The following is a 27,391-nucleotide window of genomic DNA, read 5'->3' as shown; positions in this document are numbered from 1 at the left end:
CAGAACTGACACTACATAACTTGTTTTTTGTTTCTTTTTCTTCAGAGGGAGTCTCCCTGTGTTGCCTAGGCTGGAGTGCAGTGGCGCAATCTTGGCTTACTGCAACCTCTGCCTCCCAGGTTCAAGTGATTCTCCTCAGCCTCCTGAGTAGCTGGGACTACAGGCGTGAGCTACCACGCCCGGCTAATTTTTGTATTTTTCGGCAGAAATGAGGTTTCACTGTGTTGGCCAGGCTGGTCTCGAACTCCTGGCCTCAAGAGATCCTCCAGCCCCAGCCTCCCAAAATGCCAGGATTACAGGTGTGAGGCACCGCACCTGCCTAGAGACTACATGACTTCTAAGGCTAGGTCATAATGGGTAATATGCTTCTGATTGACTTTCTCGCACCATACCTGCGGTTGGAACCCAGCCACCAGGCTGTGACAAAGCCCAAACCAATCAATGCTAAAAGACCACCGGGAGACGTCTACATGGATTAGAACTGAGGCCTCCAGCCTTTATCCTGCATCAACCACCAGCGGTGAAAGTGAAGTTTTCAAATAATTCTACTCCTCAGCCTTGGAGTCTTCCAGTTGAAGCCCTACTCATAATGGAGTAGAGAAATGCCATCCCAGTTGTGCTCTGTCTGGATTTCAGAGGCACAGAATCTGTGAGCATAATAAAGTTATTTTATACATACAGAGTTTAGATTATGGCAAAAAGTTGCAAACGTGTTCCGTCATGGAATTATATATCGAAAACGTCCATCTGCGGCACACCAGACCAGCTCTATAAATTAGGTTTTTAACAAAACCGAATTTGTTCAGTGAGCGAGTTGAGTTACACTACCTGTCTCAGCTCAGACCTGCCAGGAGTCAATTGTGGACTAGAGCATAAGGAGCCCAGCCACAAGCTCAAGTTCTATCCCCTTTGCACTCGATAGGCAGATCCCCGGGGAGTATCAGGCCACCTGTTTACCAGTGCTTCCTAATCTATTTGTGTCACAAGTTTAGGACTGTGCTTCTTAGCCCTGGTCACTCTTTTTCACCATCTCGCTCTAACCCTCCCCCAGGTGTGCTAGCAATTGCCCAACACCTGTCAGTCACTTTTGCCTCCAATTTTACTGGGCGCCAGGTGCAGAGTAAAGAGGGAGAGGAAGAGGGCCGACTCCCTTGCCCCAAAGTGGCAAGGGCCAGCTGAACTTAATTCACACTGCAAACCACCACGTTTCGACAGCCATCCCCATATTTTCACAGCTCAAATCTTCCTTTCCTTTTCGGTCGGCTTCCCTGATTTGCTCCATTTTTAATCGCTCCTCCCCGATCCTCCTTGCCCCTGGTCAGGGCAAACATTAAACGCCGTGCAGCTTTAAAAAGGCATTTTTAGGTGACTTGTAAACGGCTGGTTCCACAGGCCCCGAACTGGCGAGATTCGCTACAGCTCCGAGTGCGCAGTAGACTTTGAGCAGGGAGCGCCTGCCTGGTCCATCCCTCCCCGGCCCCGCGTGGCAAGCACCGCAGGTTGAGGCGCCCCCAAACCGAGGAAGAGGGTTTGGAAGCCTGTAACTCCAAAGCCCTCTGCAACTTCCCGGCCCCACAGCCCCACCCACTAGCACGCGGCCTTCCCCACAGCCCGCAGGAGACACCTTTGTCCCCGCCCCTCTACAGGTCACCTCCCTCCACGCCCCTCTCTCTTGGCCCGGGCAGCCGGCAGGCAGGGAAGTGTCGTAAAGCTAGGCCCAGGAAACTTTACCCGGGGTAACAGCCGAGGCGCTTTACGGCGACGGCGGCTGAGTGAGAACCTTGGCGGCTGTGGAGGCTGCTGCGGCTGCGAAGGAGGCGGCGGCGGTGGCTGAGGAAGAGGAGTGGCGGCAGCGGCGGCGGGGACCCGTGCGGGGTGAGCCGCAAGGAGGGGACAGGGAGGGGCCGCGAGTGACAGGGCTGGCGGGTGGGCCCGGGCGGACGGGGACAGTGGCCGGCTGAGCAGCTGGGCGGCGCTGAAGAGCGGGGGGGTGGCGCGGAACTGGGGGGGCAGCTCCGTGAGGGACGGTTTGTGCCTTTGTTCCCCCCACCTCGGCCGCCCCCCATCCGGCGCCCCCTGTTCTCCGCGCTCGTCGGCCGGGTTTCATGGCCTCCCCTCTCGGTCTGTGTCGCTTCTAGGATGGCGGAGGTACCGCCTGGGCCTAGCAGCCTCCTCCCACCACCAGCACCTCCGGCCCCGGCGGCGGTCGAGCCCCGCTGTCCCTTCCCGGCGGGGGCCGCCCTCGCCTGCTGCAGCGAGGACGAGGAGGACGACGAAGAGCACGAAGGCGGCGGCAGCAGGAGCCCGGCGGGCGGAGAGTCGGCGACGGTGGCGGCCAAGGGGCATCCGTGCCTTCGCTGCCCTCAGCCACCGCAGGAGCAGCAGCAGCTCAACGGATTGATTAGCCCCGAACTGCGGCACCTCCGGGCGGCCGCCTCCCTCAAGAGCAAGGTCCTGAGCATAGCAGAGGTGGCCGCGACCACGGCCACCCCTGACGGAGGCCCCAGAGCGACTGCAACAAAAGGAGCCGGGGTACACTCGGGCGAGAGGCCCCCTCACTCCCTCTCTAATAATGCAAGAACTGCGGTCCCCAGCCCGGCGGAGGCAGCGGCGGCGAGCGATCCCGCGGCGGCCCGCAATGGACTGGCCGAGGGCACCGAGCAGGAGGAGGAGGAGGAGGAGGAAGACGAGCAGGTGCGGCTGCTGTCTTCGTCCCTGACCGCCGACTGCAGCTTAAGAAGCCCTTCGGGCAGGGAGGTTGAGCCTGGGGAGGATCGGACGATACGATATGTCCGATATGAATCCGAGCTACAAATGCCCGATATCATGAGACTGATCACCAAAGATCTGTCCGAACCCTACTCCATTTATACCTATAGATATTTTATCCACAACTGGCCACAGCTGTGCTTCTTGGTAAGTGGATAGAATAAAAAGAGGGTGAACCCAGCAGTGATCCAGACTGTGCGGGGCAGGGAGTGAGGGCCCAGAGTGTGGCAGTGGATATCTCCTGCTGCGTGTTATAGTACGTTATGTGATGTCAAGTGCTGTACACATTCCTAGTTATTTAATGAACTTGTTTTGAAGGTTAAGACTTCATGATTCGGGTTAACGTGATACTAGTGTAACTGCAGCAAGCCTGTATGGTGGCGTGTTTCACTGGGGTGGGGGGTCTTATGTCTTGTTTACATTAGATTATAATCGTGTTTAACCGTCTTTAATTACCCGCCCGCATCCTCAAACACTTTACGGTCATTTAATTTGAACATGGTTCTGTTCAGATACAGGCCTTATTAATCTCTCAATTACAACCATAATCAGGGAAGAGTGTATGCATAAACATGTTTTGGTGAACATGAATGTCAGCAAACTTGGTGTGGTCATATTGGAGAATTAAATCTTACAAGCATTTTCAGTAATTATGGAGATGTTTCCCTTTACTTCAACTGGACAATTAACAGTTGTAGCCAGCCTGCTTTCTGGTACTCCATTCCAGAAAGCGCTACTAACACTTCTGGTGGCTGAAAGACTCCTGAAACTTGAACAAAATACCCTTTTGTGGAATGTAGAAAACTTAAGTGTGAAATTGTTACCGATCTGATTTTTTTTTTTTTAATTTAAGAAACTGGTTGTAGATGTGGCCAAACACTAGTAACACTGGCTTGTGTAGAGTATAATTGACAATAATATTACACGTAAGTGAAAGACTTTTGGACAGTTTTTAAAAATTAACATAGTATTGGCAGTACCAGTAATTTCTTCACAGTAATATTGACCCATTTCAGTCTGTATGAACCCTTTAACTTAAATGTTGACTGCAGGTGTATGCTTTGTATCATGTGCTCACAACCATATTGTTTCTGTTGAATTTTACTACAGAAAGATGACATCCTTTTAAGGAGTATTTTACAATACGTGAAGGGAAAAGCCACCATTACTTAATGTTTTAGCATTGGCTTAGTTTCACTTGGTAATTCCCTGCAAGGTATTTTGACAATACTCATCTTTTTGATTCTCTAGCTTGGTGATAATTTGAAAATGTAACCTGGGTATTGTAGATAATGGTAGTTCTATTTTCTGTCTTAACTTTGCTTAAACTTGAATTCAGTACATTTGTTAAAACTGTGGGTACTACTTTATATTCTTGAAAACTGCTCTTTCAGTATTCTAAGCATTGTATCAGAATAGTTCTAAGACATGTCTATGTCAATGAATATGAGAAAATGATTTATAGCACTATTATAAATGTCATATCAAATGCCACTGTAATTGCTAAAAATTGTAGATTTAGTTGTAAGTTAACCCACAGAAGTAGATGATTGAGTCACATTTCAAATTGAAATAGATGTTTTTCTGTCAATTCCAGGAAATAGTCGTGTATATGATATTTAGTCAACTTTTGAGTCCTGATATTTACCTAAGCCTCTCTCAACTTGTCTGCTATTTTAGACTCTGGTCAACAATATTAGTAAACTTTAGATTTGATTTTATGTAGAACCCTCCCAATTCACCAGCTAATGTGTATGTTAGCCTTTAGTAGCTCAAGTTTGTTTAATATTCTGAATATCTAGAAATTGCGATATGCACAAGTGGTTGACCTATAAGATTTACTGGTGCAAGTATGAATCAGGAGGTATTAAACAATAATAAAACAGTAGTGAAAAAACAACCAGGCCATTTAGAACTGAAGCCTTTATCTTGGCATACTTTTAAATTTAAGTTTCCCATAGGAACTATTTTTTAAAAAATACAAATGCGTAAATGTCTGTTTATTTTAAATATATCCTTTTAGAACTGAAAGGCATCCTAGAGATAATCTAGCCAACTTAGGTTTTGTTCTGTTTTGTTTTTTGATTGAAAAAAGTTAAGAACCAAAGCGACTTAAAATGTTTCAGTCTCCAGATATTTACTGACAGAGGGGTAAGTTTTGTTTTGTTTTTTGATTGAAAAAAAGAACCAAAGTGCTTAAAATGTTTCAATCTCCAGATATTTACCTATGGAAGGGTAAAGCTAGAACCCAGTTCTCCTGGCCTCTCATTATGGTAACAAATAAGAACCTGAAAAATGACATACCCTTTATCCATTCAGTGAAGATTATTGTGTCACCAAGTTATCTTCACCAAGGAACAGTGTTGCCCTTACATCAATCTCAAGAGATTAGAAACCTCCAAAATGTTCCGTTTTCTGTGGATAACCTGTAATGGGTCAATGGAATATATGGGGTTGAACCTTACAAAATTGCCAATACTTGATTGACTAATAAAAATGATAGCTTATTATGATTCTTCCTAATTGTAAAAGATGAAAAAAAAAAAGGACAAATGTGAGACACTTTCAGTTACTCTGTACTTAACCATTTTATCTTTACCTGTTTTCATAGTAACGTTTTCAGTTGTTGGTATCTTTTTGAAGTTCTTAAACTTACTCTCAGCAGTGTAACATAGTACTTCCCTTTATTTGTTCTAAATTTAACTTTTTGGCTTCCTCCAGTTTTCTATTTGTAGTGTTCTAGAATTTGGGAATCTCTCACTTTATTTTTTTCATAGTTTTGTAGACTGACAACCCTTTGGCCTTGTAGTGTTAAGTCTTAATCTTGCCAGGGATTTTTCAGTTCCCATCCTTGAAAAAATACATTTAATAGCATGAATTCCAAATGTATACGCAGAGCTTTTATTTGGAAAAATTGACAAGCAATTTAATGATTCCTGTAAATGTACCATATATTCATGAGTAGTTTATCAGGAAAAAAAAAAATACAGCATTGATCTTCTTCAGTACTAGTATCATCGTAATGGTGTATGATATATTGGGCTTTTTAGATGATGTATACAGCTTGATTTTTGCTCCTACAGATTCTGAATTAGGAAGAAATCAGGTCTTAAGAATGAAACTAATACAGTATTTTGTTTGCTTATTCCATGCTCATAGGACAAAGATTTGTTTGAAATTCCTGTTCAGATTGAAAGTACTGTCCAGTTGTGTTTAATGGTTTTAATTTTTCCTCATTTTTGGATAGTTTTATATAAGGTGTAGCTATTCTGAGGTTTATATCATCGATCTGATACAGGTTTTCATTTCACATAAGCCTGGCTTACGAGGTCAGGCCAAAATTTTTTCTGGCCCTTTTAAATATACCATTTGGTCTGATAATTTCATGCATGTGTATGTATTTATACGTGTCTGTATGTACACACATATATTTGAAGTGAGTTTCAAATCAGAAAAAGCTTTCAGAGTTGTTCAAGGCAATTTTTGTGCATACTTCAGGTCTTTGTTTAAAAAAATTTTTTAAAAGATTGATGTATTGTGAGGGAAAAAAATAGAAATAACAATTTCAGAGGTTTATTGACCCAAAATAGTTTTGGAATGTGTGATAAACCAGAAATGAATTAGTGTGGGTTGTTGAATTTCATATTCCTTCAAAAGGATTTTTCCGACCTAGTTTAGGTTTGCATGAAATGGATTAGAATTATCTTGCCTAAAAGATTTCTCCACAGTTAAAAAAAGGCCTTTAATCAATTTACAGAATGATAGATTAAAAGAGTCACAAATTTAAAATATGTATTAATTATAAATTGGACGTTACTTACTAATTTTTAAACTAATTTCTGCTTTTATTGAAATAGTTTCTTCTGGAAAGTTAATTTATGGAAAACAGACTTCTTACTGACACATTATTTAAACAGTTGGAGATGTTGCCCTGTTTATGTTTACCAGAAATACTGTGTTACTAGAACTTTTTTTTTTTTTTTTTTTTGAGACGGAGTCTTGCTCTGTCGCCCAGACTGGAGTGCAGTGGCGCAATCTTGGCTCACTGCAAGCTCCGCCTCCCAGGTTCACGCCATGCTCCTGCCTCAGCCTCTCCGAGTAGCTGGGACTACAGGCGCCCGCCACCACGCCTGGCTAATTTTTTGTATTTTTTTTTTTTTTAGTAGAGACGGAGTTTCACCGTGGTCTCGATCTCCTGACCTCGTGATCCGCCTGCCTCGGCCTCCCAAAGTGCTGGGATTACAAGCGTGAGCCACCGCGCCCGGCCACTAGAACTTTTTATCAGCATTGGAATTTTTGAAAAACATTTTCAATGGTAACACTAGAAATCTTAATGAAAATGGGGGATGATTAGAATTTAACATGTAGCTTTTAATACTCTGGAAAGCTGTACATTTTTATTAAAATAGAAATTTCTGTAAAATTAAAGCTTTTAACATAAAGCTTTGATTTTGAACTATAAGTATTCTGAGAGCTTTGTGACAGTTATCCACACTGTCAGGAGTATCCTGAAAATGAGACTATGCTACATTTACATATATTAACAAAAACCTCTTGGGTATGATCTAAGCAATACCTTATAAACTGTGCTTTTTCTAAAAATTTTTAATTTTTTTTCCTGATCAAAATCCACCATTCAGGTGTAAATATGTATTATATCTGGCTTTCAGTAAAACTTTATTATTAAATTTATTTTTTTCTTTTATTGAGATGGGGTCTCACTCTGTCACCTAGGCTGGAGTGCAGTGGCACAATCTCAGCTCACTGTAGCCTCTGCCTCCCCGGCTCAAGCCATCCTATCTCAGCTTTCCAAGTAGCTGGAACTACAGGTGCATGCCACCACACCCAGCTAATTTATGTATTTTTGGTGGAGACAGGGTTTTGCCATGTTGCCCAGGCTGATCTCAAACCCCTGAGCTCAAGCAATCTGCCTGCCCCTGCCTCCCAAGGTGCTGGGTTTACAGGCGTGAGCCATTATTACTAAATTTAACTGAATATATTTAACTTTATATTCTGCTGATGGGCAAGTTTTACAATATTTTATGTCCTAATGATTAGACTTTTGCTTTATAATAATTTTTTTTTTTTGCATATTTCCCCTTCCAGAACCTTAGGTAGGTCTTTGTTGCAAATAATTGTGATTATAAGCACCTCATATGTAATCTTATAAAGTACTTGAATGTTAACCTTGTGGAATCTTGTTTTTTTCCCCTAGACTTTAATAGTAAGCATAAAAAATTCATGTTCTAAAGAATATTGAGAAATTTTAACACTAGAACATTTAAAGGAGTTAGGAGATTTAGATTTCTGAAACTTCTGTGACTGCTGTCTTGCAAGAGTTCCCATTCCCCCGTCAAAAATGCTTACCAATGGTTGGTTGTTGTTTTCTCTGGATAATTGTGCAGTACCTGATGGCAATGTATTCTTCATAACTGTTTGTTTATTTTTAAGGCCATGGTAGGGGAGGAGTGTGTAGGTGCCATCGTTTGCAAGTTGGATATGCACAAAAAGATGTTCCGCAGAGGTTATATAGCCATGTTAGCCGTGGATTCCAAATACAGGAGAAATGGCATTGGTAAGAAAAATACTATTTTATGGAAAGAATGCCTAAGCTATTCTCATTTTTGTTGTGTTTTGAAATAAAAGACTTAAATGTAAGTATGTAGAAATGAAAGAAACTATGGGAAGAAAATTAAGGTGGTTTTTAATTTTTAATTTCAAAATGGTATTTTTAAAAAGTTCTTAAAATGAGTTTTTTTCTTTATTAATGTTTTGTTTGACAGTTTTTCTTTTTAACAAGTAGCCAATCATCAGCTTTCACCTGCAGATTTTTTTTTAATCACATTCAAAATGCTTTGCATTATACTAAGTACCACAAGAAATACTGCAATTTACAATTACATTATGATGGTCCTTCATCCCAGCCTTCAAGCACTTGTCTGTATTTGGGTTAAGTGGACCTCAATCAAGCCAAAATTATGGACAAATTGTTACCATTACTTGGTGCTAGTCATCAACCATATATTGCAATTCAGGAAAGATCAGGAGGTGAGAATTGATTGTTTCTTATAATTCTCAAACTTAATTTTTTGTTGGGTCTACTTTTCCTGACATGTTTAGTTAATCTTACACTCATGATTTATAATGATCATTAGAATTATGTGGGTGGTTTAAAAATACGTATTTGGGCCCCTCACCTTGAGACTCTTGTTTGTCTTGTCAGAGGTGGGGCTGAAGCTTCCCTAGGTGACTGTGATGTAAGCCTGATTAAGAACCACTCTTCTATGACTGGGTTAGATAACTTCTGTCATTTAAATAACGCCATAAAACTCAATAGGCCGCTGGGTGCCAGGTGCGGTCGTTCATGCCCATAATCCCAGCACTTTGGGAGGCCAAGGCAGGTGAGTCACTAGGTCAGGAGTTCAAGACCAGCCTGGGCAAATGGCGAAACCCTGTCTCTACTAAAAATACAAAAATTAGCTGGGTGTGATGGTGGGCACCTGTAATCTCAGCTACTCAGGAGGCTGAGGCAGGAGAATCGCTTGAACCCGGGAGGCGGAAGTTGCAGTGAGCATGCCATTGCACTCTAGCCTGGGTGACAGAGCAAGACTCCGTTTCAAAAAATCACTCTTCTAGTCTCTAGGACCTAGTGGCTCTTTGTTCACAATGGAGGATTGGGTAGACAAGCATTTGTCTAAGCATGTCAAATTTTGTGATGTGCTTTAGCTGAGTATTCATAAAAAAAGGTTAATACCTGTACCAGTATTTAATCATTAGCAGTTTTTTCGCTTTTATGTTTTTTAAAAACTATTAAGTGTTATTGTCCAACCTAAGACTCTCACACAGTCCTAGGTATCATGAGAAGTAACTATAAATAGGTTTACTTAATATGTTAGGTTTAGCCAACTTTATTGCAGTGTTACAGCTTTCCACTAAGATTTTTAATGAATTGGGCTTGTTTTATGGACTAAGTTTGAGACTTTGATGCATTAAAAAGCACTGATAAAGACTCATGATAAATTATAGCCAATTGTTTGGTTAGTTTGGAGGGCAGAAACCAGTGGCTTTAGGGTTGCATCCTGGCCTTCAGACATACTTTGTTTGGGCCATAAAATGCATGCACACTTGTATGCATGGTTTGAAAATTAAGAGTTTTTAATTTTATTTTATTATTTTTGGGACAGAGTCTTGCTGTATTGCCCAGGCTGGAGTGCAGTGGCGTGATCCCGGCTCACTGCAACCTCTAGCACCCAGATTCAAGCAATTCTTGTGCCTCAGCCTCCCAAGGACCTGGGACTACAGGCACACACCACCACACCTGGCTAATTTATTTTTTATTTTTTTTAATTTTTTATTTATTATTTTTTTTTGAGATAGAGTCTCACTCTGTTGCCCAGGTTGGAGTGCAGTGGCGCGATCTTGACTCACTGCAACCTCCGCCTCCTGTGTTCAAGTGATTTTCGTGCCTCCGCCTCCCGAGTAGCTGGGATTACAGGCACCCGCCACGGTGCCTGGCTAATTTTTTATTTTTTAGTAGAGATGGGGTTTCTTCATGTTGGCCAGGCTGGTCTTGAACTCCTGACCTCCGGTGATCCGCCCACCTTGGCCTCCCAAAGTGCTGGGATTATAGGCTGAGCCACTGCACATAGCCAGTTTTTTGTATTTTTAATAGAGATGGGGTTTTGCCATGACCTCGGCCTCCAAAATGCTGGGATTACAGGCGTGAGCCACCATGCCCGGCCAGTTTTTTTGTCTTTTTAATAGAGACAGGATTTCACCATGTTGGCCAGGCTGGTCTTGGACTCTTGGCCTCATGTGATCCGCCTGCCTTGGCTTCCCAAAGTGCTGGGATTACAGGCATGAACCACTGCGCCCAGCCTAAGAGTTTTTAAATAAAATTTGTCTGTCTGCTCTTAATATCAGATTTGACAAATTTTTTCCCTTTTAATATGCCAATTATATTTGACCCTAAACTAGGATACATTTTGCTAGACATTTACAGACACACCACTGACATCATTGGGAGTGCCAGACTTGCCAGACTTCATCGTGCTCACTGTAAAGTTTATAGAAACCTACTGTGGGTAACAGCAGTTCTGATGAGGTTGTCTTGTGCCTTGTGTCCAGGGGAGTTTGGAGGATCTTTGGTGAGATCAGCTTGGGTTATGCAGTAAGTTCTGGCCAACTCACGGGGAGTTCTTGGGTTCTGGCCATACCACATCTTGTCTTTTTCTCTTTCCCTTTCCTACTACTTTCAAACACAATAGAACAAACTCCTGCTTGTGGCAAATAATTATGTCTGAGAAAAAGGAGTATATTGGGAGATAGGTGTTTCAAGAGGAAACATACTGTTATCTATAGGTTCTGTTGGCTTCTCTTAGCTTATAGCTAAAATTTTTCCCATTTAATTTGAGATAATCTGTGTATCTGGATTCAAGATAGAAACTAGCATTTGACATTTCTGTGCTTATGAATATTATAATTTGGGTTATCTTTAAGAAATACATTTTTCCTTCATTAATACTCAGATCTGTATTCTAGGTACTAACTTGGTTAAGAAAGCTATATATGCCATGGTTGAGGGAGACTGTGATGAGGTAAGTCTTTAAAAATGTTTAATACTTTTTATCTGGGCATTTTTCTTACTGAGTATTTTTTATAAATATTTTATAATTTATTGCAGATTTCATTGCAGTGTTACAATACAAATGCAGCTTGTGGGGAAAATTATATTCCATTTAAAAACACATGAATTTTTGACCTAGAACAAATTTTAAAATGGAGCTAAAATTTCTTCAAAATGTGTGGGTGGAATCTTAGACATTTTCAGTACACAATTTTGGTATTCAGAGGCTTTATCAGTTATTTAAGATAGCTCTTATTACAGACTCTGTTATAATTTGCTTACGTATTGGCCTTAGTTTCTAACAATGGGAAACTATCAGTCTATATGGAGGACATTTCACACTTGAAAATAATCTTTTCAGAATTAAATAATGACAATGTTGGCTAGGGGGAAGACAACCACTTTTTAAGAGTACAGCTATCTGCACATTAACATAAGAGCATTTTCTCTCTTCAGCTTGTTTGTAAGGTCTGATGGCAGATATTTCTTTGTATCCTGCTGCACTGTGTTTCTACATATAGTAGGTGCTTGATAAATATTGGTGATGATTGGGAATGTTAACATTTACTGTTGCACAGAGTGGAAGGGAACAAGTATAAACTAGAGAAGTATAGATGTCTTTAATATAGCAGTGGTGACTAAGGAGGAGCAAAGTTGTGCTAGTACTTTTATGAGTAATAGAAGTAGCAATTGTCTTTATTATTAGAGGTCAGATGTGCCTTAGAGAATTCTCAAAATACGTGAAATTGGGTAACTTTTTTCAAAAGGTTGACCTTAATAAATAATTTGTTTTAGTGACTTAAAGGAAATGGAGTGTTTTGGTACAAAATTTATACACAGTCAGCATATATGATATATGTATGCGTTTTTGTTAACAAAGCCCCTTCTATCATTCTCATGCTTTTCAACTCTTTATCCATCTTTCCATTGATAGCTACTGTTTTTCGTTGTTTGTTTTTGTGGGTTTTGTTTTTTTGTTTTTGTAGAGATGGGAGTCTTGCTGGTTGTCCAGCTGGAGACCACTCCAGCTTCTGGCCTCAGGTGATCCTTCCACCTCAGCCTCTCAAAGTGTTGTGATTACAGGCATGAGCTGTCGCTCCTGGCCTTTTGCTACTGTTAACTGTTTGAAATGCTTTCTCTCATTTTTTAAACACACCTATGTGCAAATATATGGTTTTTAAAAATACAAATGAAGTAATTCTTACTCAATAATTATTAGCAATAATAATTGCTTTTTTCTTTCAACAATATCTCATGAATGCATTTCCATGTTAGAATACAGAGATTTACTGCTGAGCATTCTCAGGCTTCTTGTTCACATTAGGCTCTATTCTGACAGATCCACTCTAAGTGGTGATTATATGAGAAGGCCTACAGACATACTGGGTGGCACAGTGAAGTCATCCTGGGATTTAAAAATATCTAATTTTACTCCAAAGAAATAATTCACAGGTGTTGAAGGATCTCAACATTGTTCACAGCTTTTAATATTAAAATGCAAAAGGTGCAGTAGCCAAAGCTTTACATGACTGGTAAATGAAATTTTGAGGAGAGAATTGGATCAGATATGTTCACGAGTATAGGTCCGTGTTTGGACCATAGCCACACTGCTTGTCAGCTCATCGAGAAAAGTCAGGTTTCACAAAAGTTGCTTAACAGCTTGGAGAAATCTTTGGGATAATAGATCATGTTTTGATCTTCCGCAGATCCAGTGAACGGGGTGTTAAGAGCAGAGAGTATTATGTTCCCTATGATTAAACCTTTTCTGAGTTATCCTACTTGGCTATCCTAAGTTACTACTTGTGAGGCAGGCTATGTGCTTTTGTTTAACTGTTTTGTTTAACTGTTCACAAGTTTGGATAGTGTTGGCTTTTCATTGAAAGATGTCAGGAATGATATGAAGATTTTTATTGTTTTGGTCTCAAGGTTAAATTCTAAATTAATGATATATTTTATGGTAGAAAAACTTCATTTCCAGCCTAAAAAGCTAATGCTGATTCATTCATTTTTTCTTTTGAAACAATGAATATTACTTAATCTTTAGGCTGACATCAGGGATAGCTTTGTGAACTTTTTCCTTTTGTATGATTTTAAGTGGATGGTTTTTGCAGTTTGTGAATGTCTCTGTCTCTGAATTAGATGACTTTTCCTTGGTATAAAAATTTTGCTTATCTGTGTCCAGCATTATTCAGATCGAATAATTTGCCATATGAACTCTTATTTACTCTTTATAAGATCTGGTAGGTATTTGGTTGTCCTTTGCTTGTTAAAATACTTTAAATACTCAATTCAAATACCAACAGCTCCTTTAAGTTTTTCTTGATCCTTCTGGACAGAATCCATTGCACTTTTCTGTTATTTTTGCTACTCTTTTTGTAATATTCATTGCACTTAATTTCACTTGTTCAGTGCCTTAGCACAATGTAGGACAGAGATGCCTTCTCTTGTTCGTTGCTGTATTCTTAGTGTATAGTGTGACATTTGTGAGAGAGTACCTGCTTCATAAATATTTTTTGAATGATCAGTTCTGCGCTTCCAGCATGATGTTTGTACCCCTCTCTCGTTTAATCACTTTTTAATTTTGACTTGTATTGTTGTTAACTTGTCTTTCTCTCTGAATTTTCTGTAAGCTTTCTAAAACCACCAATTGTCTTATTTTTGTTCATGGTAGGATTTTTTTTTTTTAAAGACATCTTCAGGGTTAACCAAGTTGTTAAAATGCCTTTGAAATGATAAATCTCCAAAAATACAGTGATTCATGAAAAGGCAAATAAACATGTGCTTTCACTTTCATTAATTTAGACAAACCTTCCTTTTAAAGGGTTTAGAAATTTTGGCAAATTATCTGAAAATCTGTGAAAGACGTTTGAGAAGAGTTTTAAATTAGATTTTCTACTACTTAGGTTATTCTGCTATTTTTAAAATTCTTACAAAGATAGAGATTTTAAAATCTGTGAACGTTTTAATAGAGGTACATTTGGCCAGGCACTGTGGCTCATCCCAGCACTTTGGGAGTCCAAGGCTGGCAGATCACTTGAGGTCAGGAGTTTGAGATCAGCCTGGCTGACATGGTGAAACCCCGTCTCTACTAAAAATACAAAAATTAGCTGGGCGTGGTGGCACATGCCTATAGTCCCAGCTACTCAGGAGGCTGAGGCAGGAGAATCGCTTGAACCCGAGAGGCGGAGGCTGCAGTGAGCCAAGATTGTACGGCTGTTCTCCAGCCTGGGAGACAGAGTGAGACTCTCATAAACAAAGAGATACATTTGGAAATGTCCGTGAAACCTTACTGTGCTCCGCGGCCGGAAAAAAAAAAAAAAAAAGATACATTTGGCTCTGTGAAACCTTACTGTGCACGTTAGACAATTTTTACTTTCTATTCTGTTTACAGAATTTGTGACCTTGAGCCATGTTTGTATTGTTCTTTGTTGTTACTAGTCATTTTAAGCTCAGAGTATTCAGCCAGAGTTATTAGTAATCAGAATTGAAAGGTAGATAGTTTTTCTCCAAATAATGCTGCACTGTTCCTAATCTAATTGATGTTTTCATTTTGTCTTACTGTAAGTTTTCCAACTTTTCATATCAGAATTAGACATATGTTAAAACAGTATAGCTAAAATTTTTTTTCATTATCTATGTATTTGGAGCTGACTAAAAAATTACAGTATCAAAAAAGAAACAAGTGGATTTGTTACTTCATGAGTAAGAAATACTGATGTGGCTTAAATTTGTTTACACCCCCTACATGCTCTGGCTGCCAGATGTGTAGTGGCTAGGACAAGTATCTCAAGTTCATGTTTCACAATAGAAGAAAGAATAATATAAATACATATAGAATGGATGAGTTTTCTATGATGTAGATTTTAAAATAGGATCTGTGTACCTAAAATCAACCTACTTGGTGGCCATTTACATTTATGTACTTTTTTTCCTGAAGTAAATTAGAATATGAGCAGGTGATTGATCAGTATCAGTATGATGAATAGTGCCTCGATTTTTAAGCCATTGATATCCTTAAAATCTTAATCTCTGAAAACTTCAAGATTTTGTTTTGTTTTGTTTTTTTGTTCATTTGTTTTTAGAGTTTTAGGCTGGGCACGGTGTCTCACGCCTGTAATCCCGGCACTTTGGGAGGCCAAGGTGGGTGGATCACGAGGTCAGGAGTTCGAGACTAGCTTGGCCAATTTGGTGAAAGCCCGTCTCTACTAAAAATATACAGAAATTAGCCAGGCGTGGTGGTGCGTGCCTGTAATCGCAGCTACTGGGGAGGCTGAGGCAGGAGAATCGCTTGAACCCAGGAGGCGGAGGTTGCAGTGAGCCGAGATCGCGCCATTGCACTCCAGCCTGGGGGACAGAGCAAGACTCCGTCTCACACACACACACACACACACACACACACACACACACACACACACACAAAGAGTTTTTGGGTCGATTACTGTGAATATGAATAGCCAGAGATAACTGATCAGAATACATTGGAATTAGGATTTCTTAATGGAATTTAAATTTATAGTATCTTAAAATATTTTTAGTTGAAAGTCATGTCATCTAATTTTTGCTTATTTACATTAAAGACATTTTTTCCGTTGAAAAACCGTAATGAACATTACAGAAAACTTGGGAAACAGACGAAGAAAGTTCACCACCTACCTTTCTAGCATGTTGTATTAGTCCGTTTTCACATTGCTGATAAAGACATACCTGAGACTGGGCAGTTTACAAAAGAAAGAGTACCACATTGGATTTACAGTTCCACATGGCTGGGGAAGCCTCAAAATCATGGCAGAAGGCAAGGAGGAGCAAGTCACATCTTACATGGATGGTGGCAGGCAAAGAGAAGAGAGCTTGTGCAGGGGAATTCCTCTTTTTAAAACCATCGGATCTTGCAAGATTTAATTCACTCATGAGAACAGCACGGGAATAACTTGCCCCATGATTCAGTTACCTCCCACCGAGTCCCTCCCACAGCACATGGGAATTCAGGATGAGATTTGGGTGGAGACACAGCCAAACAGTATCACACATCCAGTTTGGTGTTTTCTTTCCATTCTTTTATTGTTGCCTACACTTATTTTTGCTAGACAGTTTCTTCTGTAAATAGTATGCTGTGTAACTTGTGGCAGACTGTTTACAATCTGCTATTCAAACCCATGACTTTCCCTACAACCTGATTTGCTTGACCTACTTAATGCTACTTATTTCTAGCAATATAAAGATAATGCAAAAGACATTTTGGTAAATTTTAGATAATATAGTAGCTGACTCTATTTTGTACAATTAAAAGAATAAAATAGATCACATTAGCACTAATGACTAAATTAGATTATTAGGAGCCAAGGAGATCTAAGTTACTTTTTGAAATAACTTATACTTTTCTAAGTTAGAAAAGTCCGGCTTAGAAAAGGTACAGTCATTCTTTTTCCCCCATTATAAAAGATTACTTTTTATCTTTTTAATTAGACTATATTTATTATGTTTATTATGTATTTACTAATTATATATGTGTATATATATAAACATCTTTAGTTTCACTGGAAACATTTTGCTATGTGATAGAGGCTGCAAAGTAAAGAACAGAATACAGTGGGGTTAGTTAAGCTGCAAGGATTTTGGGTGAGTAGTTTGGCCTAATAACTGAGTATGAGAAGCCTGGTTTCCATATTTATCTTCTGTCACTTGGCAGTTGTGTGATTGTAGGCAGGCCATTTAACTTTTTCTGGTCTTTCTCTTTGTCTATGCAACATGATGTTAATTTTGATCTTAAAGAGATGTTGTGAAGAGCAGTACTGTTTGTTCATTCTGCAAATAGCAGTAGAAGGACTTCTAGGTGCCAGACAGTATGGTAGTGTTAAAGTTCTAGCAGTGAACAAGCCTGCCCACCAGGAGCTTCCAGCCTACAGTATTAAACTGTCTTAAACAGTAATATTTTGTAATGGTTTGGCTTATCCTGATAATGGTCTGTTACTATTGCTAAGAGGATTGGTGGAATTTCACTGTAATTTTTTTTCTCCCTTAAGTAGAATTCAACTCTGTCAAGTTTCTTTAGGACCAAAATAACCTCATTTTATGGTGAATTTCTAATATAAATCCAGATATTCTTTTAATGTGTTTATAAGAATTTAAAAATTAAAAATTAGTTACTTTATCCTGGCATTTTTCTGTTGTGTCAAATAATTTTCTGAAGAAAGAATCTCTTTGTTTAGAAAATATGAGTGTGCCAGGAGAATCTTTACATCTTGACTAGGTTAGACCTTGGTGTAATTTTTTTTCTATGTAATTGAGCTTCATTTCATTAATATATTAGGATGCAAACAAACTTGAACTCAGTTCTTAACCACACTTTAAGTGTGTATTTGTGTAGTGGTGGTAGCCTCAAATGTGTTTGGAATATTTTAGATTGCTAAATATTAATGACAGTGGACTTAAAATCCCTTTCATCTTGTCTTAAGTAGGTTAGATTTCCCAGTCACTGCTTTGCCTTACTTTGGGAAATAATGGGGAGGTACAGTAGAGTAGTTACTATTAAGCTTTAGTTCATAATTGGACTCTGTTCTGTCCTTGCTGTATTGGTGGCCTTGAGTTTTACTCATCTGTAAAATGGATAACCACATCAATTTCATAGGGTTATTGTGAAAATAAAGCTACATAATACTTGTAGAATGCTTTACATTGCACATAGTACAGCTCCAATAAATATTAGCTGTCATATTTTAAAATTGTCACTTTTTATTTATGTGAAATCAATTCCAGGTTTTGAGTTGTTATGACTTTAGTGTTTCTCATATTAAATTGCTTTGATTTAACATGTTAGCTATAATTAGGTGCTGGACCTAATAACAATTGCAGGAATTATCCAAGAGAATTGTTAAAAACTAAAAATTTTGTTGACCAGACTGTGGTGTTACAGACTCTAGTATGACATACGTTACTAGAAATTTAATTGTGTGTGTGTGTATGAGTGAGTATTTTAATTTGCTTTTTGAGACAGAGTCTCGCTCTGTCGCTTAGGCTAGAGTGCAGTGGTGCACTCACAGCTCACTGCAGCCTCAACCCCCTGGGCTCAAGTGATCCTCCCACCTCTGCCCCTCCAAGTAGCTGAGACTATAGGCACACACCACCACACCTGGCTAATTTTTAAGGTTTTTTAGACGTGGGCTTCCACCACGTTGCCTAGCCTGCTCTCAAACTCCTGGGCTCAGGTGATCTGCCTTGACCTCCCAAAGTGCTGGGATTATAGACATGAGCCACCAAACCCAGCCAAATTGTGTTTTTTTAAGTGCAGACAGAAATTGACGTTTACTTATCTTAAACCAATTTGTTTGCTGTGCAACTTTTATTTTAGGTTTTCTTAGGAGCATATTTTCTTAATCCTGAACTGTTAATTACTTCATTTTAGATCTTTTAAAGGTTTAGATTTAGCATTGGTCCCTGCTGTTGTTGGGCTTATCAGCTAGGAGAGATGACATACCACTCATCAAATGTTGAATAAGAATGTGTCATAGGAACAGTGCAGAATGTTGCTGGGTGATATAAAAGGAAAGGGGCACCGTACCCAATTTGGAAGTGACAAGGTAGGGCCAAAAGAGAGGAGGATAGGAATAGCATTCTTCCAGACAGAAAACAGTTTATTTGAATGGTCTAAGGTGGGAGAAAGATCATGGTGGGTTCCAGAAACTGAAAATTCAGTGTTGAGCATGGAAAGCAAGAAGAGAGAGACCTAAAGCAAAGCTGAGGCCAATATAATGATGGACTTTTTATGTCTCTTGATACTATTTTTAGATTGTGGACTTTCTCTTGAGGACAAGAGGGAATCAGTAAACGGTTTTAAGTAGAGAATTAACAAGAGCATCACCCTAACTCTATAGAGAATGGGAGACCTCTTGAGTTAGGAGGCTCTTGTAATTATAGTGAGAGTTGGTGGTAGCTTGGACTGTGGTATATCGAGCATAGAAAGAAGAGGACCATTTAGAGATTTAAGAGGGAGAATTGACAATAATCAGTGCTTGGATGCATATAGGTGGTTGTAGAGGAATGAGGTTGAAAGATGACTCCTGGGTTTCAGGTTTGAGGCATTGGTGTGGTGGGGGGTGATCCTGTTTACTGAGATATGGAATTGAGGAGGAAGAGCAGATTATGAGTTCAATTTTGGATATAAGTTGAGGTACTGTCTTTTCTCTATTATTTGCATCAGTTGTTTGCATTCTTGTCAGACTTTTTGATAGCTTGAGAAAGAACAGGAAGAGACTCATGCTTCACTTGGGCCTTTGTTTAATTATACTTTGCCATTTCCCCCCCCCACCCACTCCAAACACTTGAGGATTATGACACCCAACAGTAACTGTGGCTCACTGTGTTGATAGTTCTCAATGAAATAAGTTGAGAATCAATTGAAAAGGCAAATAGAGCTATGTGTGTAAAAGTTGGGAAGATGGGGTAGAGGGTGTTAGACGGAGGTAAAAATAAAATCGCAGTTTTCAAAAATACCAGTTATTCATTTTCAGGGCCACTGGCTCAGTAATATTTCAAAAGACTTAAATGAAAGTTAATACTATATGTTCCTCTGTTAAGCTTTGCTATCTAGACCAGTGGTTCTCAAAATGTGGTCCCTTGACCAGCAGCAACATCATCATCTAGCAATTTAAAAATATTAAAAATGCAGATTCTTGTGTCCTACTGCAAACGTACTCATAAACTCTGAGGGTGGGGCTCAGCAATCTATTTTAACAGGCCCTTCAGGTGATTATGACACACTGTAACATTTTGAATACCTCTTGTCTGGATTCAGCAAACTTTCTTGGTAAAAGGCCCACTAGTAATTATTTTAGGCTTTGTGGACCATAGGTCTTTGTGGCAACTGCTCAGCTCTGCCCTTGTATTGAGAAAGCCGCCACAGACATCATGTAAACAAATAAACATGGCTGTTTGACTAAAACTTTATTTACAAAACAGACAGCAGGCACATTTGGCCCAAAGTCTGTAGTTTGCAGACTCTGGTCTGGACTCCAGACAAATATGGTAGTTTTTGCCAGAATAAATGACATATTAATGAAAATACGGAAGTTGGAAGTCAATCTGAATAGCTGCTTATAATAATATAGCTTATTATTTTAAGGAAATAAGCCAGCACTTTTGATTGTTGATTTTATTTTCATCTTTAGTCATTTTACCTTTCCCCACAGGGAAATAATTAATCTTTGTTTTAGTATAAAACATACTCTCATTGCTAAACATCTCAAACATCACACAAATCAGTAGAACAGAAGATAAATCTGCAGTGGTCCTCCAAGCCCTTGACCCAAATATAATATTACAATTTTGATGACTGTTTTTGAGTTCTTTCTGTATATTATTTATTGTTTTCACTATCAAATTTTAAAATAATGTATGATTTTAAAAAAATTGTTTACTTGGTAAATTATTTTTTAAATTACGTAATTATAACTTAGTTTTTTTTCTCATTTCTTTGAAGGTTGTTTTGGAAACCGAAATAACAAATAAGTCCGCTTTGAAACTTTATGAAAATCTTGGTTTTGTTCGAGATAAGAGGCTGTTCAGATACTATTTAAATGGAGTTGATGCACTGCGACTTAAACTGTGGCTGCGTTGAGAAACTGACATCAAGGAACAACTTTCATCCACACAGAATCGACCTTTGCATGCAATGCAATTTGTACAGAATTGCTTTGCAGGTGGATTTAGTAATTTCCATGCAGCTCTTACCTGTCAGTGTCTCATTGAGTGTCGCACAATATTTGTTGCACTTTGGCATGGCGCATTTGTTCTGAATTAAAAGATTGTTTTAAACTTCAGGAGTTCTTTTGGTACCAACAAGATGTGCCAGTTGATAGCCAAGATTTATGTGTTCATTTGCAAAGTCTGCTGACAATGTTATTTACACAGTGATCATTTTATCACAGAACCAGTAAGTGGAACATAATTTTTGTTCCTTAAAAAAGCCAATGTGGATTGTAAAAGTCTCTAAGTATACTAACATTTTACACGAAACCTGCCCTAGCTTTCTGAAGGGGGTGAGGGAGACGCTTCAGTTTTAGGTTTTATTTTTTCAATATTAAATTTTCCATTCTTGAATATTGGTACCTCAGTGATTAGTGAATGAAAAAAATGTAGGGTGGGGTATGTCTTACAATGAGTAAAGGTAACAATTAAATTTTGTCTGCCAGTGCCTGTGTAGATAAGTATATTTGTCTTCATCTCTAGTTTTTGAATGCATGCTATCTTTTCCTTTTCTTTAAGGCCTTTGCAAGCAAACTTTTGTTTTTATTTAAATTCTAAATTTGATAAATTATTTCAGATTTTTATAATTTGGATACTTTTTTCAGGTGAATGAAAGAATGCTTTACTTTAGAAGTCCCTTTTTCCTTATAGTAACAAGTTGAATCTACTTGGAAAATTGAGAAATGGCTCAAAAGAGATAAGAAAAATTGATGGAGCCAGGAATTGCTGGGTTTTAGATGCACTTTTTCTTTTGAGAGTAAGGGAAGTTTTGGAAAAGAATAGAAAATTAGTGTAAATTGATATGATTTTATTTAATCAAAATTACTGCTACGCTGCGAAGAACAGCTTTTACAAAGTAGCTGAATTTGTTTTTCCCACTTGATTTGGATTCACATTGCTTTCATTTCTTAAAATGCTTCACTTTAGGTTCTTGGTCTTGGAAATAAATTTCAAGGTGCATTGTATCCATTTTAAGCTGCTTTATTTTATTTTCACTTGTATGAGCAAATTCTTGGGGGAGCTTTGCTTTTCTTCTGCCAGAAAAACAAAAGGGGGAAATGAAAATCTTTTTTGGAATGAGTTCTGTGGGTTTTCTTAACAGCCACCATGTTTATTAGTTACATTGTGTTTTGGCCAATCAGTGCAATGTAACAAATTTTAAAGTTAATTGCTTTCAATTGACTCAGTAAACCTGTGATAGATAATTTAACTGGAAAACCTAGGTACCCATAAGAAAAAAGATTCATTCTCTGTGAAAACTGTAGGAATCTGTTGTTGTTTTCATTTGAATATGCTCTACTTCTGCTCTAGTATTTGGTTTGGAATATATTTTGTGGCTCTAATTACTGTATTTTTAAAAACCCTACCTCCATTAACAGTTGGTAAAGGCCCCTTTTCAGGAAAGTTTGTTGCTTTTTTTTTTTTTAAAGGAAAGCTGCTCTTTGCTCAGTATAGTGTTTTGAAAGTGAACATAGTAACAAATACTTTAAAAATAAAGATACACAATTTATATTTGAAAATAAAAACTTTCTGCTGGTGGGATTATTTATAGTTCTTTATTTTTAAAGAAAATGTTTTCCATTTTATATTGCTCTTGAAAGTTTAATGGGCAGAATACAATACTAGTTATAATAAAAATATGGTAACCACACAGTACTCAGCCTTTCAGTATGTTTTTGGTCAAACTTCATTTAGGCACTAGCATTTAGAAGAATACCAACCACAGTGATGCTTTTGTTATTTAATATGAAGGAAATTGAACTAAAACATATTTATGTCATCAAATTTTATTTCACTTCTTTATATTTGACTTGCTGGTTGATACGTAATGGTTGACGAGCATATATTTGCTTGAATCACTAATGGGGATGGTTGTAAACTAGATAAATGGTAGGTCATTGGTTCAACCATTTTAGTGTTTTTGCCAGATTGTCAATGAAACCATCATACTGACCTTTTCCTCCAAAATTGCTGAATTGACTGAACTGGTTGGGTGTTTGTAAACATGACATTAACTGTGTGACTAAAAAGTCAGATGGTTGCCATATTGTTTGGTGTATGTTGAATGTCAGTGTATGCCTTATGTCTTTAACTGGGTATGCAAAAAAATTTTTACTTAAGTAGATTAAAATTTTAACCTCTAGCATGAAAACCTAGCACCAACACTGAAAGACTCCATTCAGGTTGAAGTAGCCTCAAACAGTAATTTACTTTTTGATAATAGGCTGTTGTTTTTCTTAAATAAGCTTAAAACAATTCTATCTGAAATTGGTAGCATGGGTTCACTTGGCTAAAACTGAGCAAAATAGGTGCAACTTTCTTTTAATGGGGTGCTGCCTCTTTAGGACTGACTGTACTATCCACTGACACTGGTTTGGCAGTTGGTACTGCTGAACATTTTTATACATGCTACCATGAAGCTATATATGTTAGTATTGAAGAAGCTAACGGGTATACTATCATTTTTGATGTGTGGGCTGATTATAATTTCCTGTGCATTGGGATGAAACTACTTTAGCAAAGTTCACAGATCAGAAACCAGACAGTAGTTTTTGAAGTTGAAACCAGCAAAATAAGAAAAAATAAAAAATCAATTTTAATATTTTCTGCCTCTTTCCCAAATTACCCTTCCCACTTGCTTGACAAATCTATGTAAAGCAGTTTGTTTTTCATGTTTTAACTTTACCTTGCCCTGTGTTATGGTACTGGCTGACATGTCTAAGACTCGATGTGTATATTTATTATGGTGTCTAAAAATCATGAAGTTCATCACTTTTCAGGAGTATAGATAAAATCAAATTGGTAGTGCATCAGAGTTACTTTTCAGTGCACCATGACATCACTAAAATGAGTGCTGTAATGTTACAGGGCTTTCAGGTTTGTAAAAACATAACCATAAATTATATTGACGTCAGATATGAGTTGAGTATCTATAAAATATCACGTGTATCTCAAAATATTGGACTGCTGTTTGACTGGATATTGCTGCATAATTTTCTTCTATTGTCCCATATCCTTTTGGAGAGAGATTTAATGGGATTTGAAATGTGCAAGCTGTCTAAATAAGATGCAGTCAAATAAAGTATGGTTAAGTTGTGTTTGCATTTTTCTTTTAGATACAGCTGTGTGCATTTTATGATTGGGTTGTTTTGCTTTTACCTACTAAGTAAAACAGCAACAAACAATATATTGTTTCCTACTTCCTGCCTTTCATCTAAGAGTTACGGGGAAGAAGTATTACATAATTGTCATCACTGTTGTGTGTTCTGACAAAGTAAATTTGAAAATAACATGAACTTGATTTTCCTAAAAGTATTCAGTTAGTCAACTCATATGTCAGGTATCAGTACATTTTCCATGTGTTCAGTCAAAAGTTTATCTTTTTAGTCTGTTTAATAGCACTTTATTTCTAAGACAGTTTTAATTTACTTTTTTGTCTGTACACTGCCACTCTGTAACGTTCCCCCCGCACCCCGTCCCACCCTTGGTAAGACACCAAAGTAAAATAGAGCAATATCTAAAGAGCCTTTTGCCCCTGTCTTGTGAGGAGCTTTAAATAGCTGTGAATACTTCTATATGTCAAGATTTTCGGATTTTAGTGGAAGGATGAAATCATCTGTTTTAATCATTTAACTGCTAAATTACTTTTATCATGCATGCCAGATCTTTACATTATTCTTTATAGTAATGCTGTAAAAGTGTCTGAGTTTGTTTTATTTGGGCCTTATGTGGAACTCGAAATACTTCATAAATTCAGTCTAAAGTCTAAATAAGAACCAGAAGATACCATTTTTTCACACCATGAACACAGATCAGTATTAACCTGTAGCCCAGAGGTGTTAGATTTATTTTTTGAGACAGAGTCTCACTCTGTTGCCCAGGCTGGAGTGCGGTGGCACAGTCTTGGCTTACTGCAACTTCTGCCCCCTGGGTTCAAGCAATTCTTGTGCCTCAGCCTCCCGAGTTGCTGGGACTACAGGTGCATGCCACCACACCCAGCCAATTTCTTGTATTCTTAGTAGAGACGGGGTTTCACCATGTTGGCCAGGCTGGTCTCGAACTCCTGACCTCAAGTGATCTGCCCGCCTCGGCCTCCCAAAGTGTTGGAATTACAGGCGTGAGCCACCACGCCCAGCCTATGATATTCTTTTTATAAGCAACTTTTAAAAAGTTTTTAAAAAAATCTCAAGCATGTGGCACTGCTACACTTTAGATCACTACTGTCCAGTCACACTTTATGTAAGGATAGATGTGTCCTTTTCACTCCCCAGTATGGTAGTTACTAGTCACACGTAGCTACTGAGCCCCTGAAGTATGGCTGGGATGATTGAGCTGAATTTGTAATTTTAATCAAAGGTAGCCACATGTGGCTTGTGGCTACTGTATTGGACAGCAGAGCTTTAGATAAGCAGTAATAACAGGAAGGGAGTGTTTGTATAGGTTGAAAGATAAAATGGAAGGATCACAATTAGGCCAGATGTGGTGGCTCACGCCTGTTAGTCCAATGTTTTGGGAGGTTGAGATGGTAGTTTGCGACCAGCCAGGACAGCATAGCAAGACTGTCTCTGAAAAATCTTTTAAAATAACAACTAAAAATTATCTCTGAGCAAGAGTATAGCTGAACTGTTTATACTGACAATATATTTCATTAATACAGTGTTTGACCACTTTCCACCCCACCAACCACTGCCCTTGTTATGTAGCCTTTCTGAGAAAAGCAGCCCTTTCAGATTTTATTGTTGGAAGTTCCTTGGGTTGCAGAGATGCAGATTCAAGTGCCAAAAGTTGTTTCTAATGAGACTTACCTTTTTAGCCTTAAAATATTTGTATAGTTGGCCCTAATAATTTCTCATTTTTGATGAATTTGAAATCATTTCACTTCTAAATGAGATTGGTCATCTCATGAGTGGTCAAGTTGGAACATGGAGGTCTATCATGTTTTTAACCTCCGAGATCCACTTATGGGGATGAGGCCAAAGGCCAATGTTACTTCTAGAAGAACCAGATTAATTTTGCTGTCTTCCATCACCACGGTGTATTACCTTTGACCCTCGCTGGTCATCTGGTAAGTGTAATTCATCAAAAGAGCAGAAATAGGGATAGTAAACACCTGGATACAAAGACAGTGCCAGGCTTGGTACAACCTGTTAACACTGTTGAGGAAAGAGCTCAAAACATGCATTACTTTGGGGATTAAGTCAATGTTTAATCTCAGTATGAAACAGACCTAGAAATAATAAAGACTGCTGAAGTGCCAAATTTATCTTCTAATACTACTGTTTAAACTATGCAATATGGAGGTTATAATGAAATAGTTTTAGTCTAATTATGTAAGATTTTTATAATGCTAAGAAATAAGCTTATTTTTAGATATGGATTTTTATGACTACCTCTTTGCTGTATGAATATCTTAATTTTCTAATACCTCAGTTTCATGAGAACTGTATGTACATTTTTGTAAATAAAATAATTTACCATATGCTAGGAGAAGGACCTGCTTTTAAAGAAATTGTGTAAAGACATTTGTTATTGGATGTGTTACATAGTAAATCAATTTGAAATTTCTTAAAAACGTTTATAAGACTTTTCTGGTCTCCCTGACCGAGGGATTTTAGTAAAAGTACTTAGTGAGATTTGTATTCTAGGAAGTGTGTGCCATCACTTGTTCATTTACAACTGCAAAGATTTGTATGTCTCCTATGTTTTCCTTTCATGCCAAAGAAACTCACCCTTTTTAAAAGCCAGCAGGTTGCACAAACCAAAAACAAAATATTTTGCCCCTTAAATAGGCATTTTAAGAAGTTTTATTTCCGGATATTGAAATATTGTGTAGACAGAAAGCTAGTTGTAATAATTTATAAAAATGCATGTGTTTTTAGGAATGCACTAATTCCAGTAAGGGAAGTATTGACATTTTTAAGGAACTGTGCTGCATTAAAATCACAGTTGCATGAAACTTTTAAAAGTTTAAGATATAAAGTAATTGCTAAAATTTGTGAACTACTCAGAGGACTCAGTGCCCTAACATGTAGGGGATTGATCATTGTGATGTTTAGGCCAAGATTTCTCATGATTGTATATGGTTATTGATCATTTTTGAGGGGCTGAACCTGCTGCCTTTATACTTTTGACACCTCCCTCCCTCCTTCCCTCCCTCCCTCCCTCCAAATTGTGGCTGTAAACAGTGACTCTGCATAGTCAGCATTATACTTGATTTCTTTGTGAATGCAAATAAAATAAAATTTGTAAGTCCACCAA

At 38.4% G+C, this 27,391-nt stretch overlaps 1 protein-coding gene across 1 annotated transcript; it reads left to right on the top strand.

The window, feature by feature from the left end:
* The first annotated feature begins 541 nt into the window (after window positions 1–541).
* On the top strand, window positions 542–27,391 carry NAA30 (N-alpha-acetyltransferase 30, NatC catalytic subunit). Its single transcript, XM_032179861.2, has 6 exons — window positions 542–649; window positions 1,647–1,875; window positions 2,139–2,916; window positions 8,221–8,344; window positions 11,311–11,366; window positions 20,868–27,391. The coding sequence occupies exons 3-6, from the start codon at window positions 2,140–2,142 to the stop codon at window positions 21,003–21,005; spliced, it is 1,095 nt and encodes a 364-aa protein (XP_032035752.1). The 5' UTR covers window positions 542–649; window positions 1,647–1,875; window position 2,139; the 3' UTR covers window positions 21,006–27,391.

Source organism: Hylobates moloch, unplaced genomic scaffold, assembly GCF_009828535.3.
Source record: "Hylobates moloch isolate HMO894 unplaced genomic scaffold, HMol_V3 SCAFFOLD_16, whole genome shotgun sequence".
NCBI lineage: Eukaryota > Metazoa > Chordata > Mammalia > Primates > Hylobatidae > Hylobates > Hylobates moloch.
This window is presented reverse-complemented; position numbering and strand designations above follow the sequence as displayed.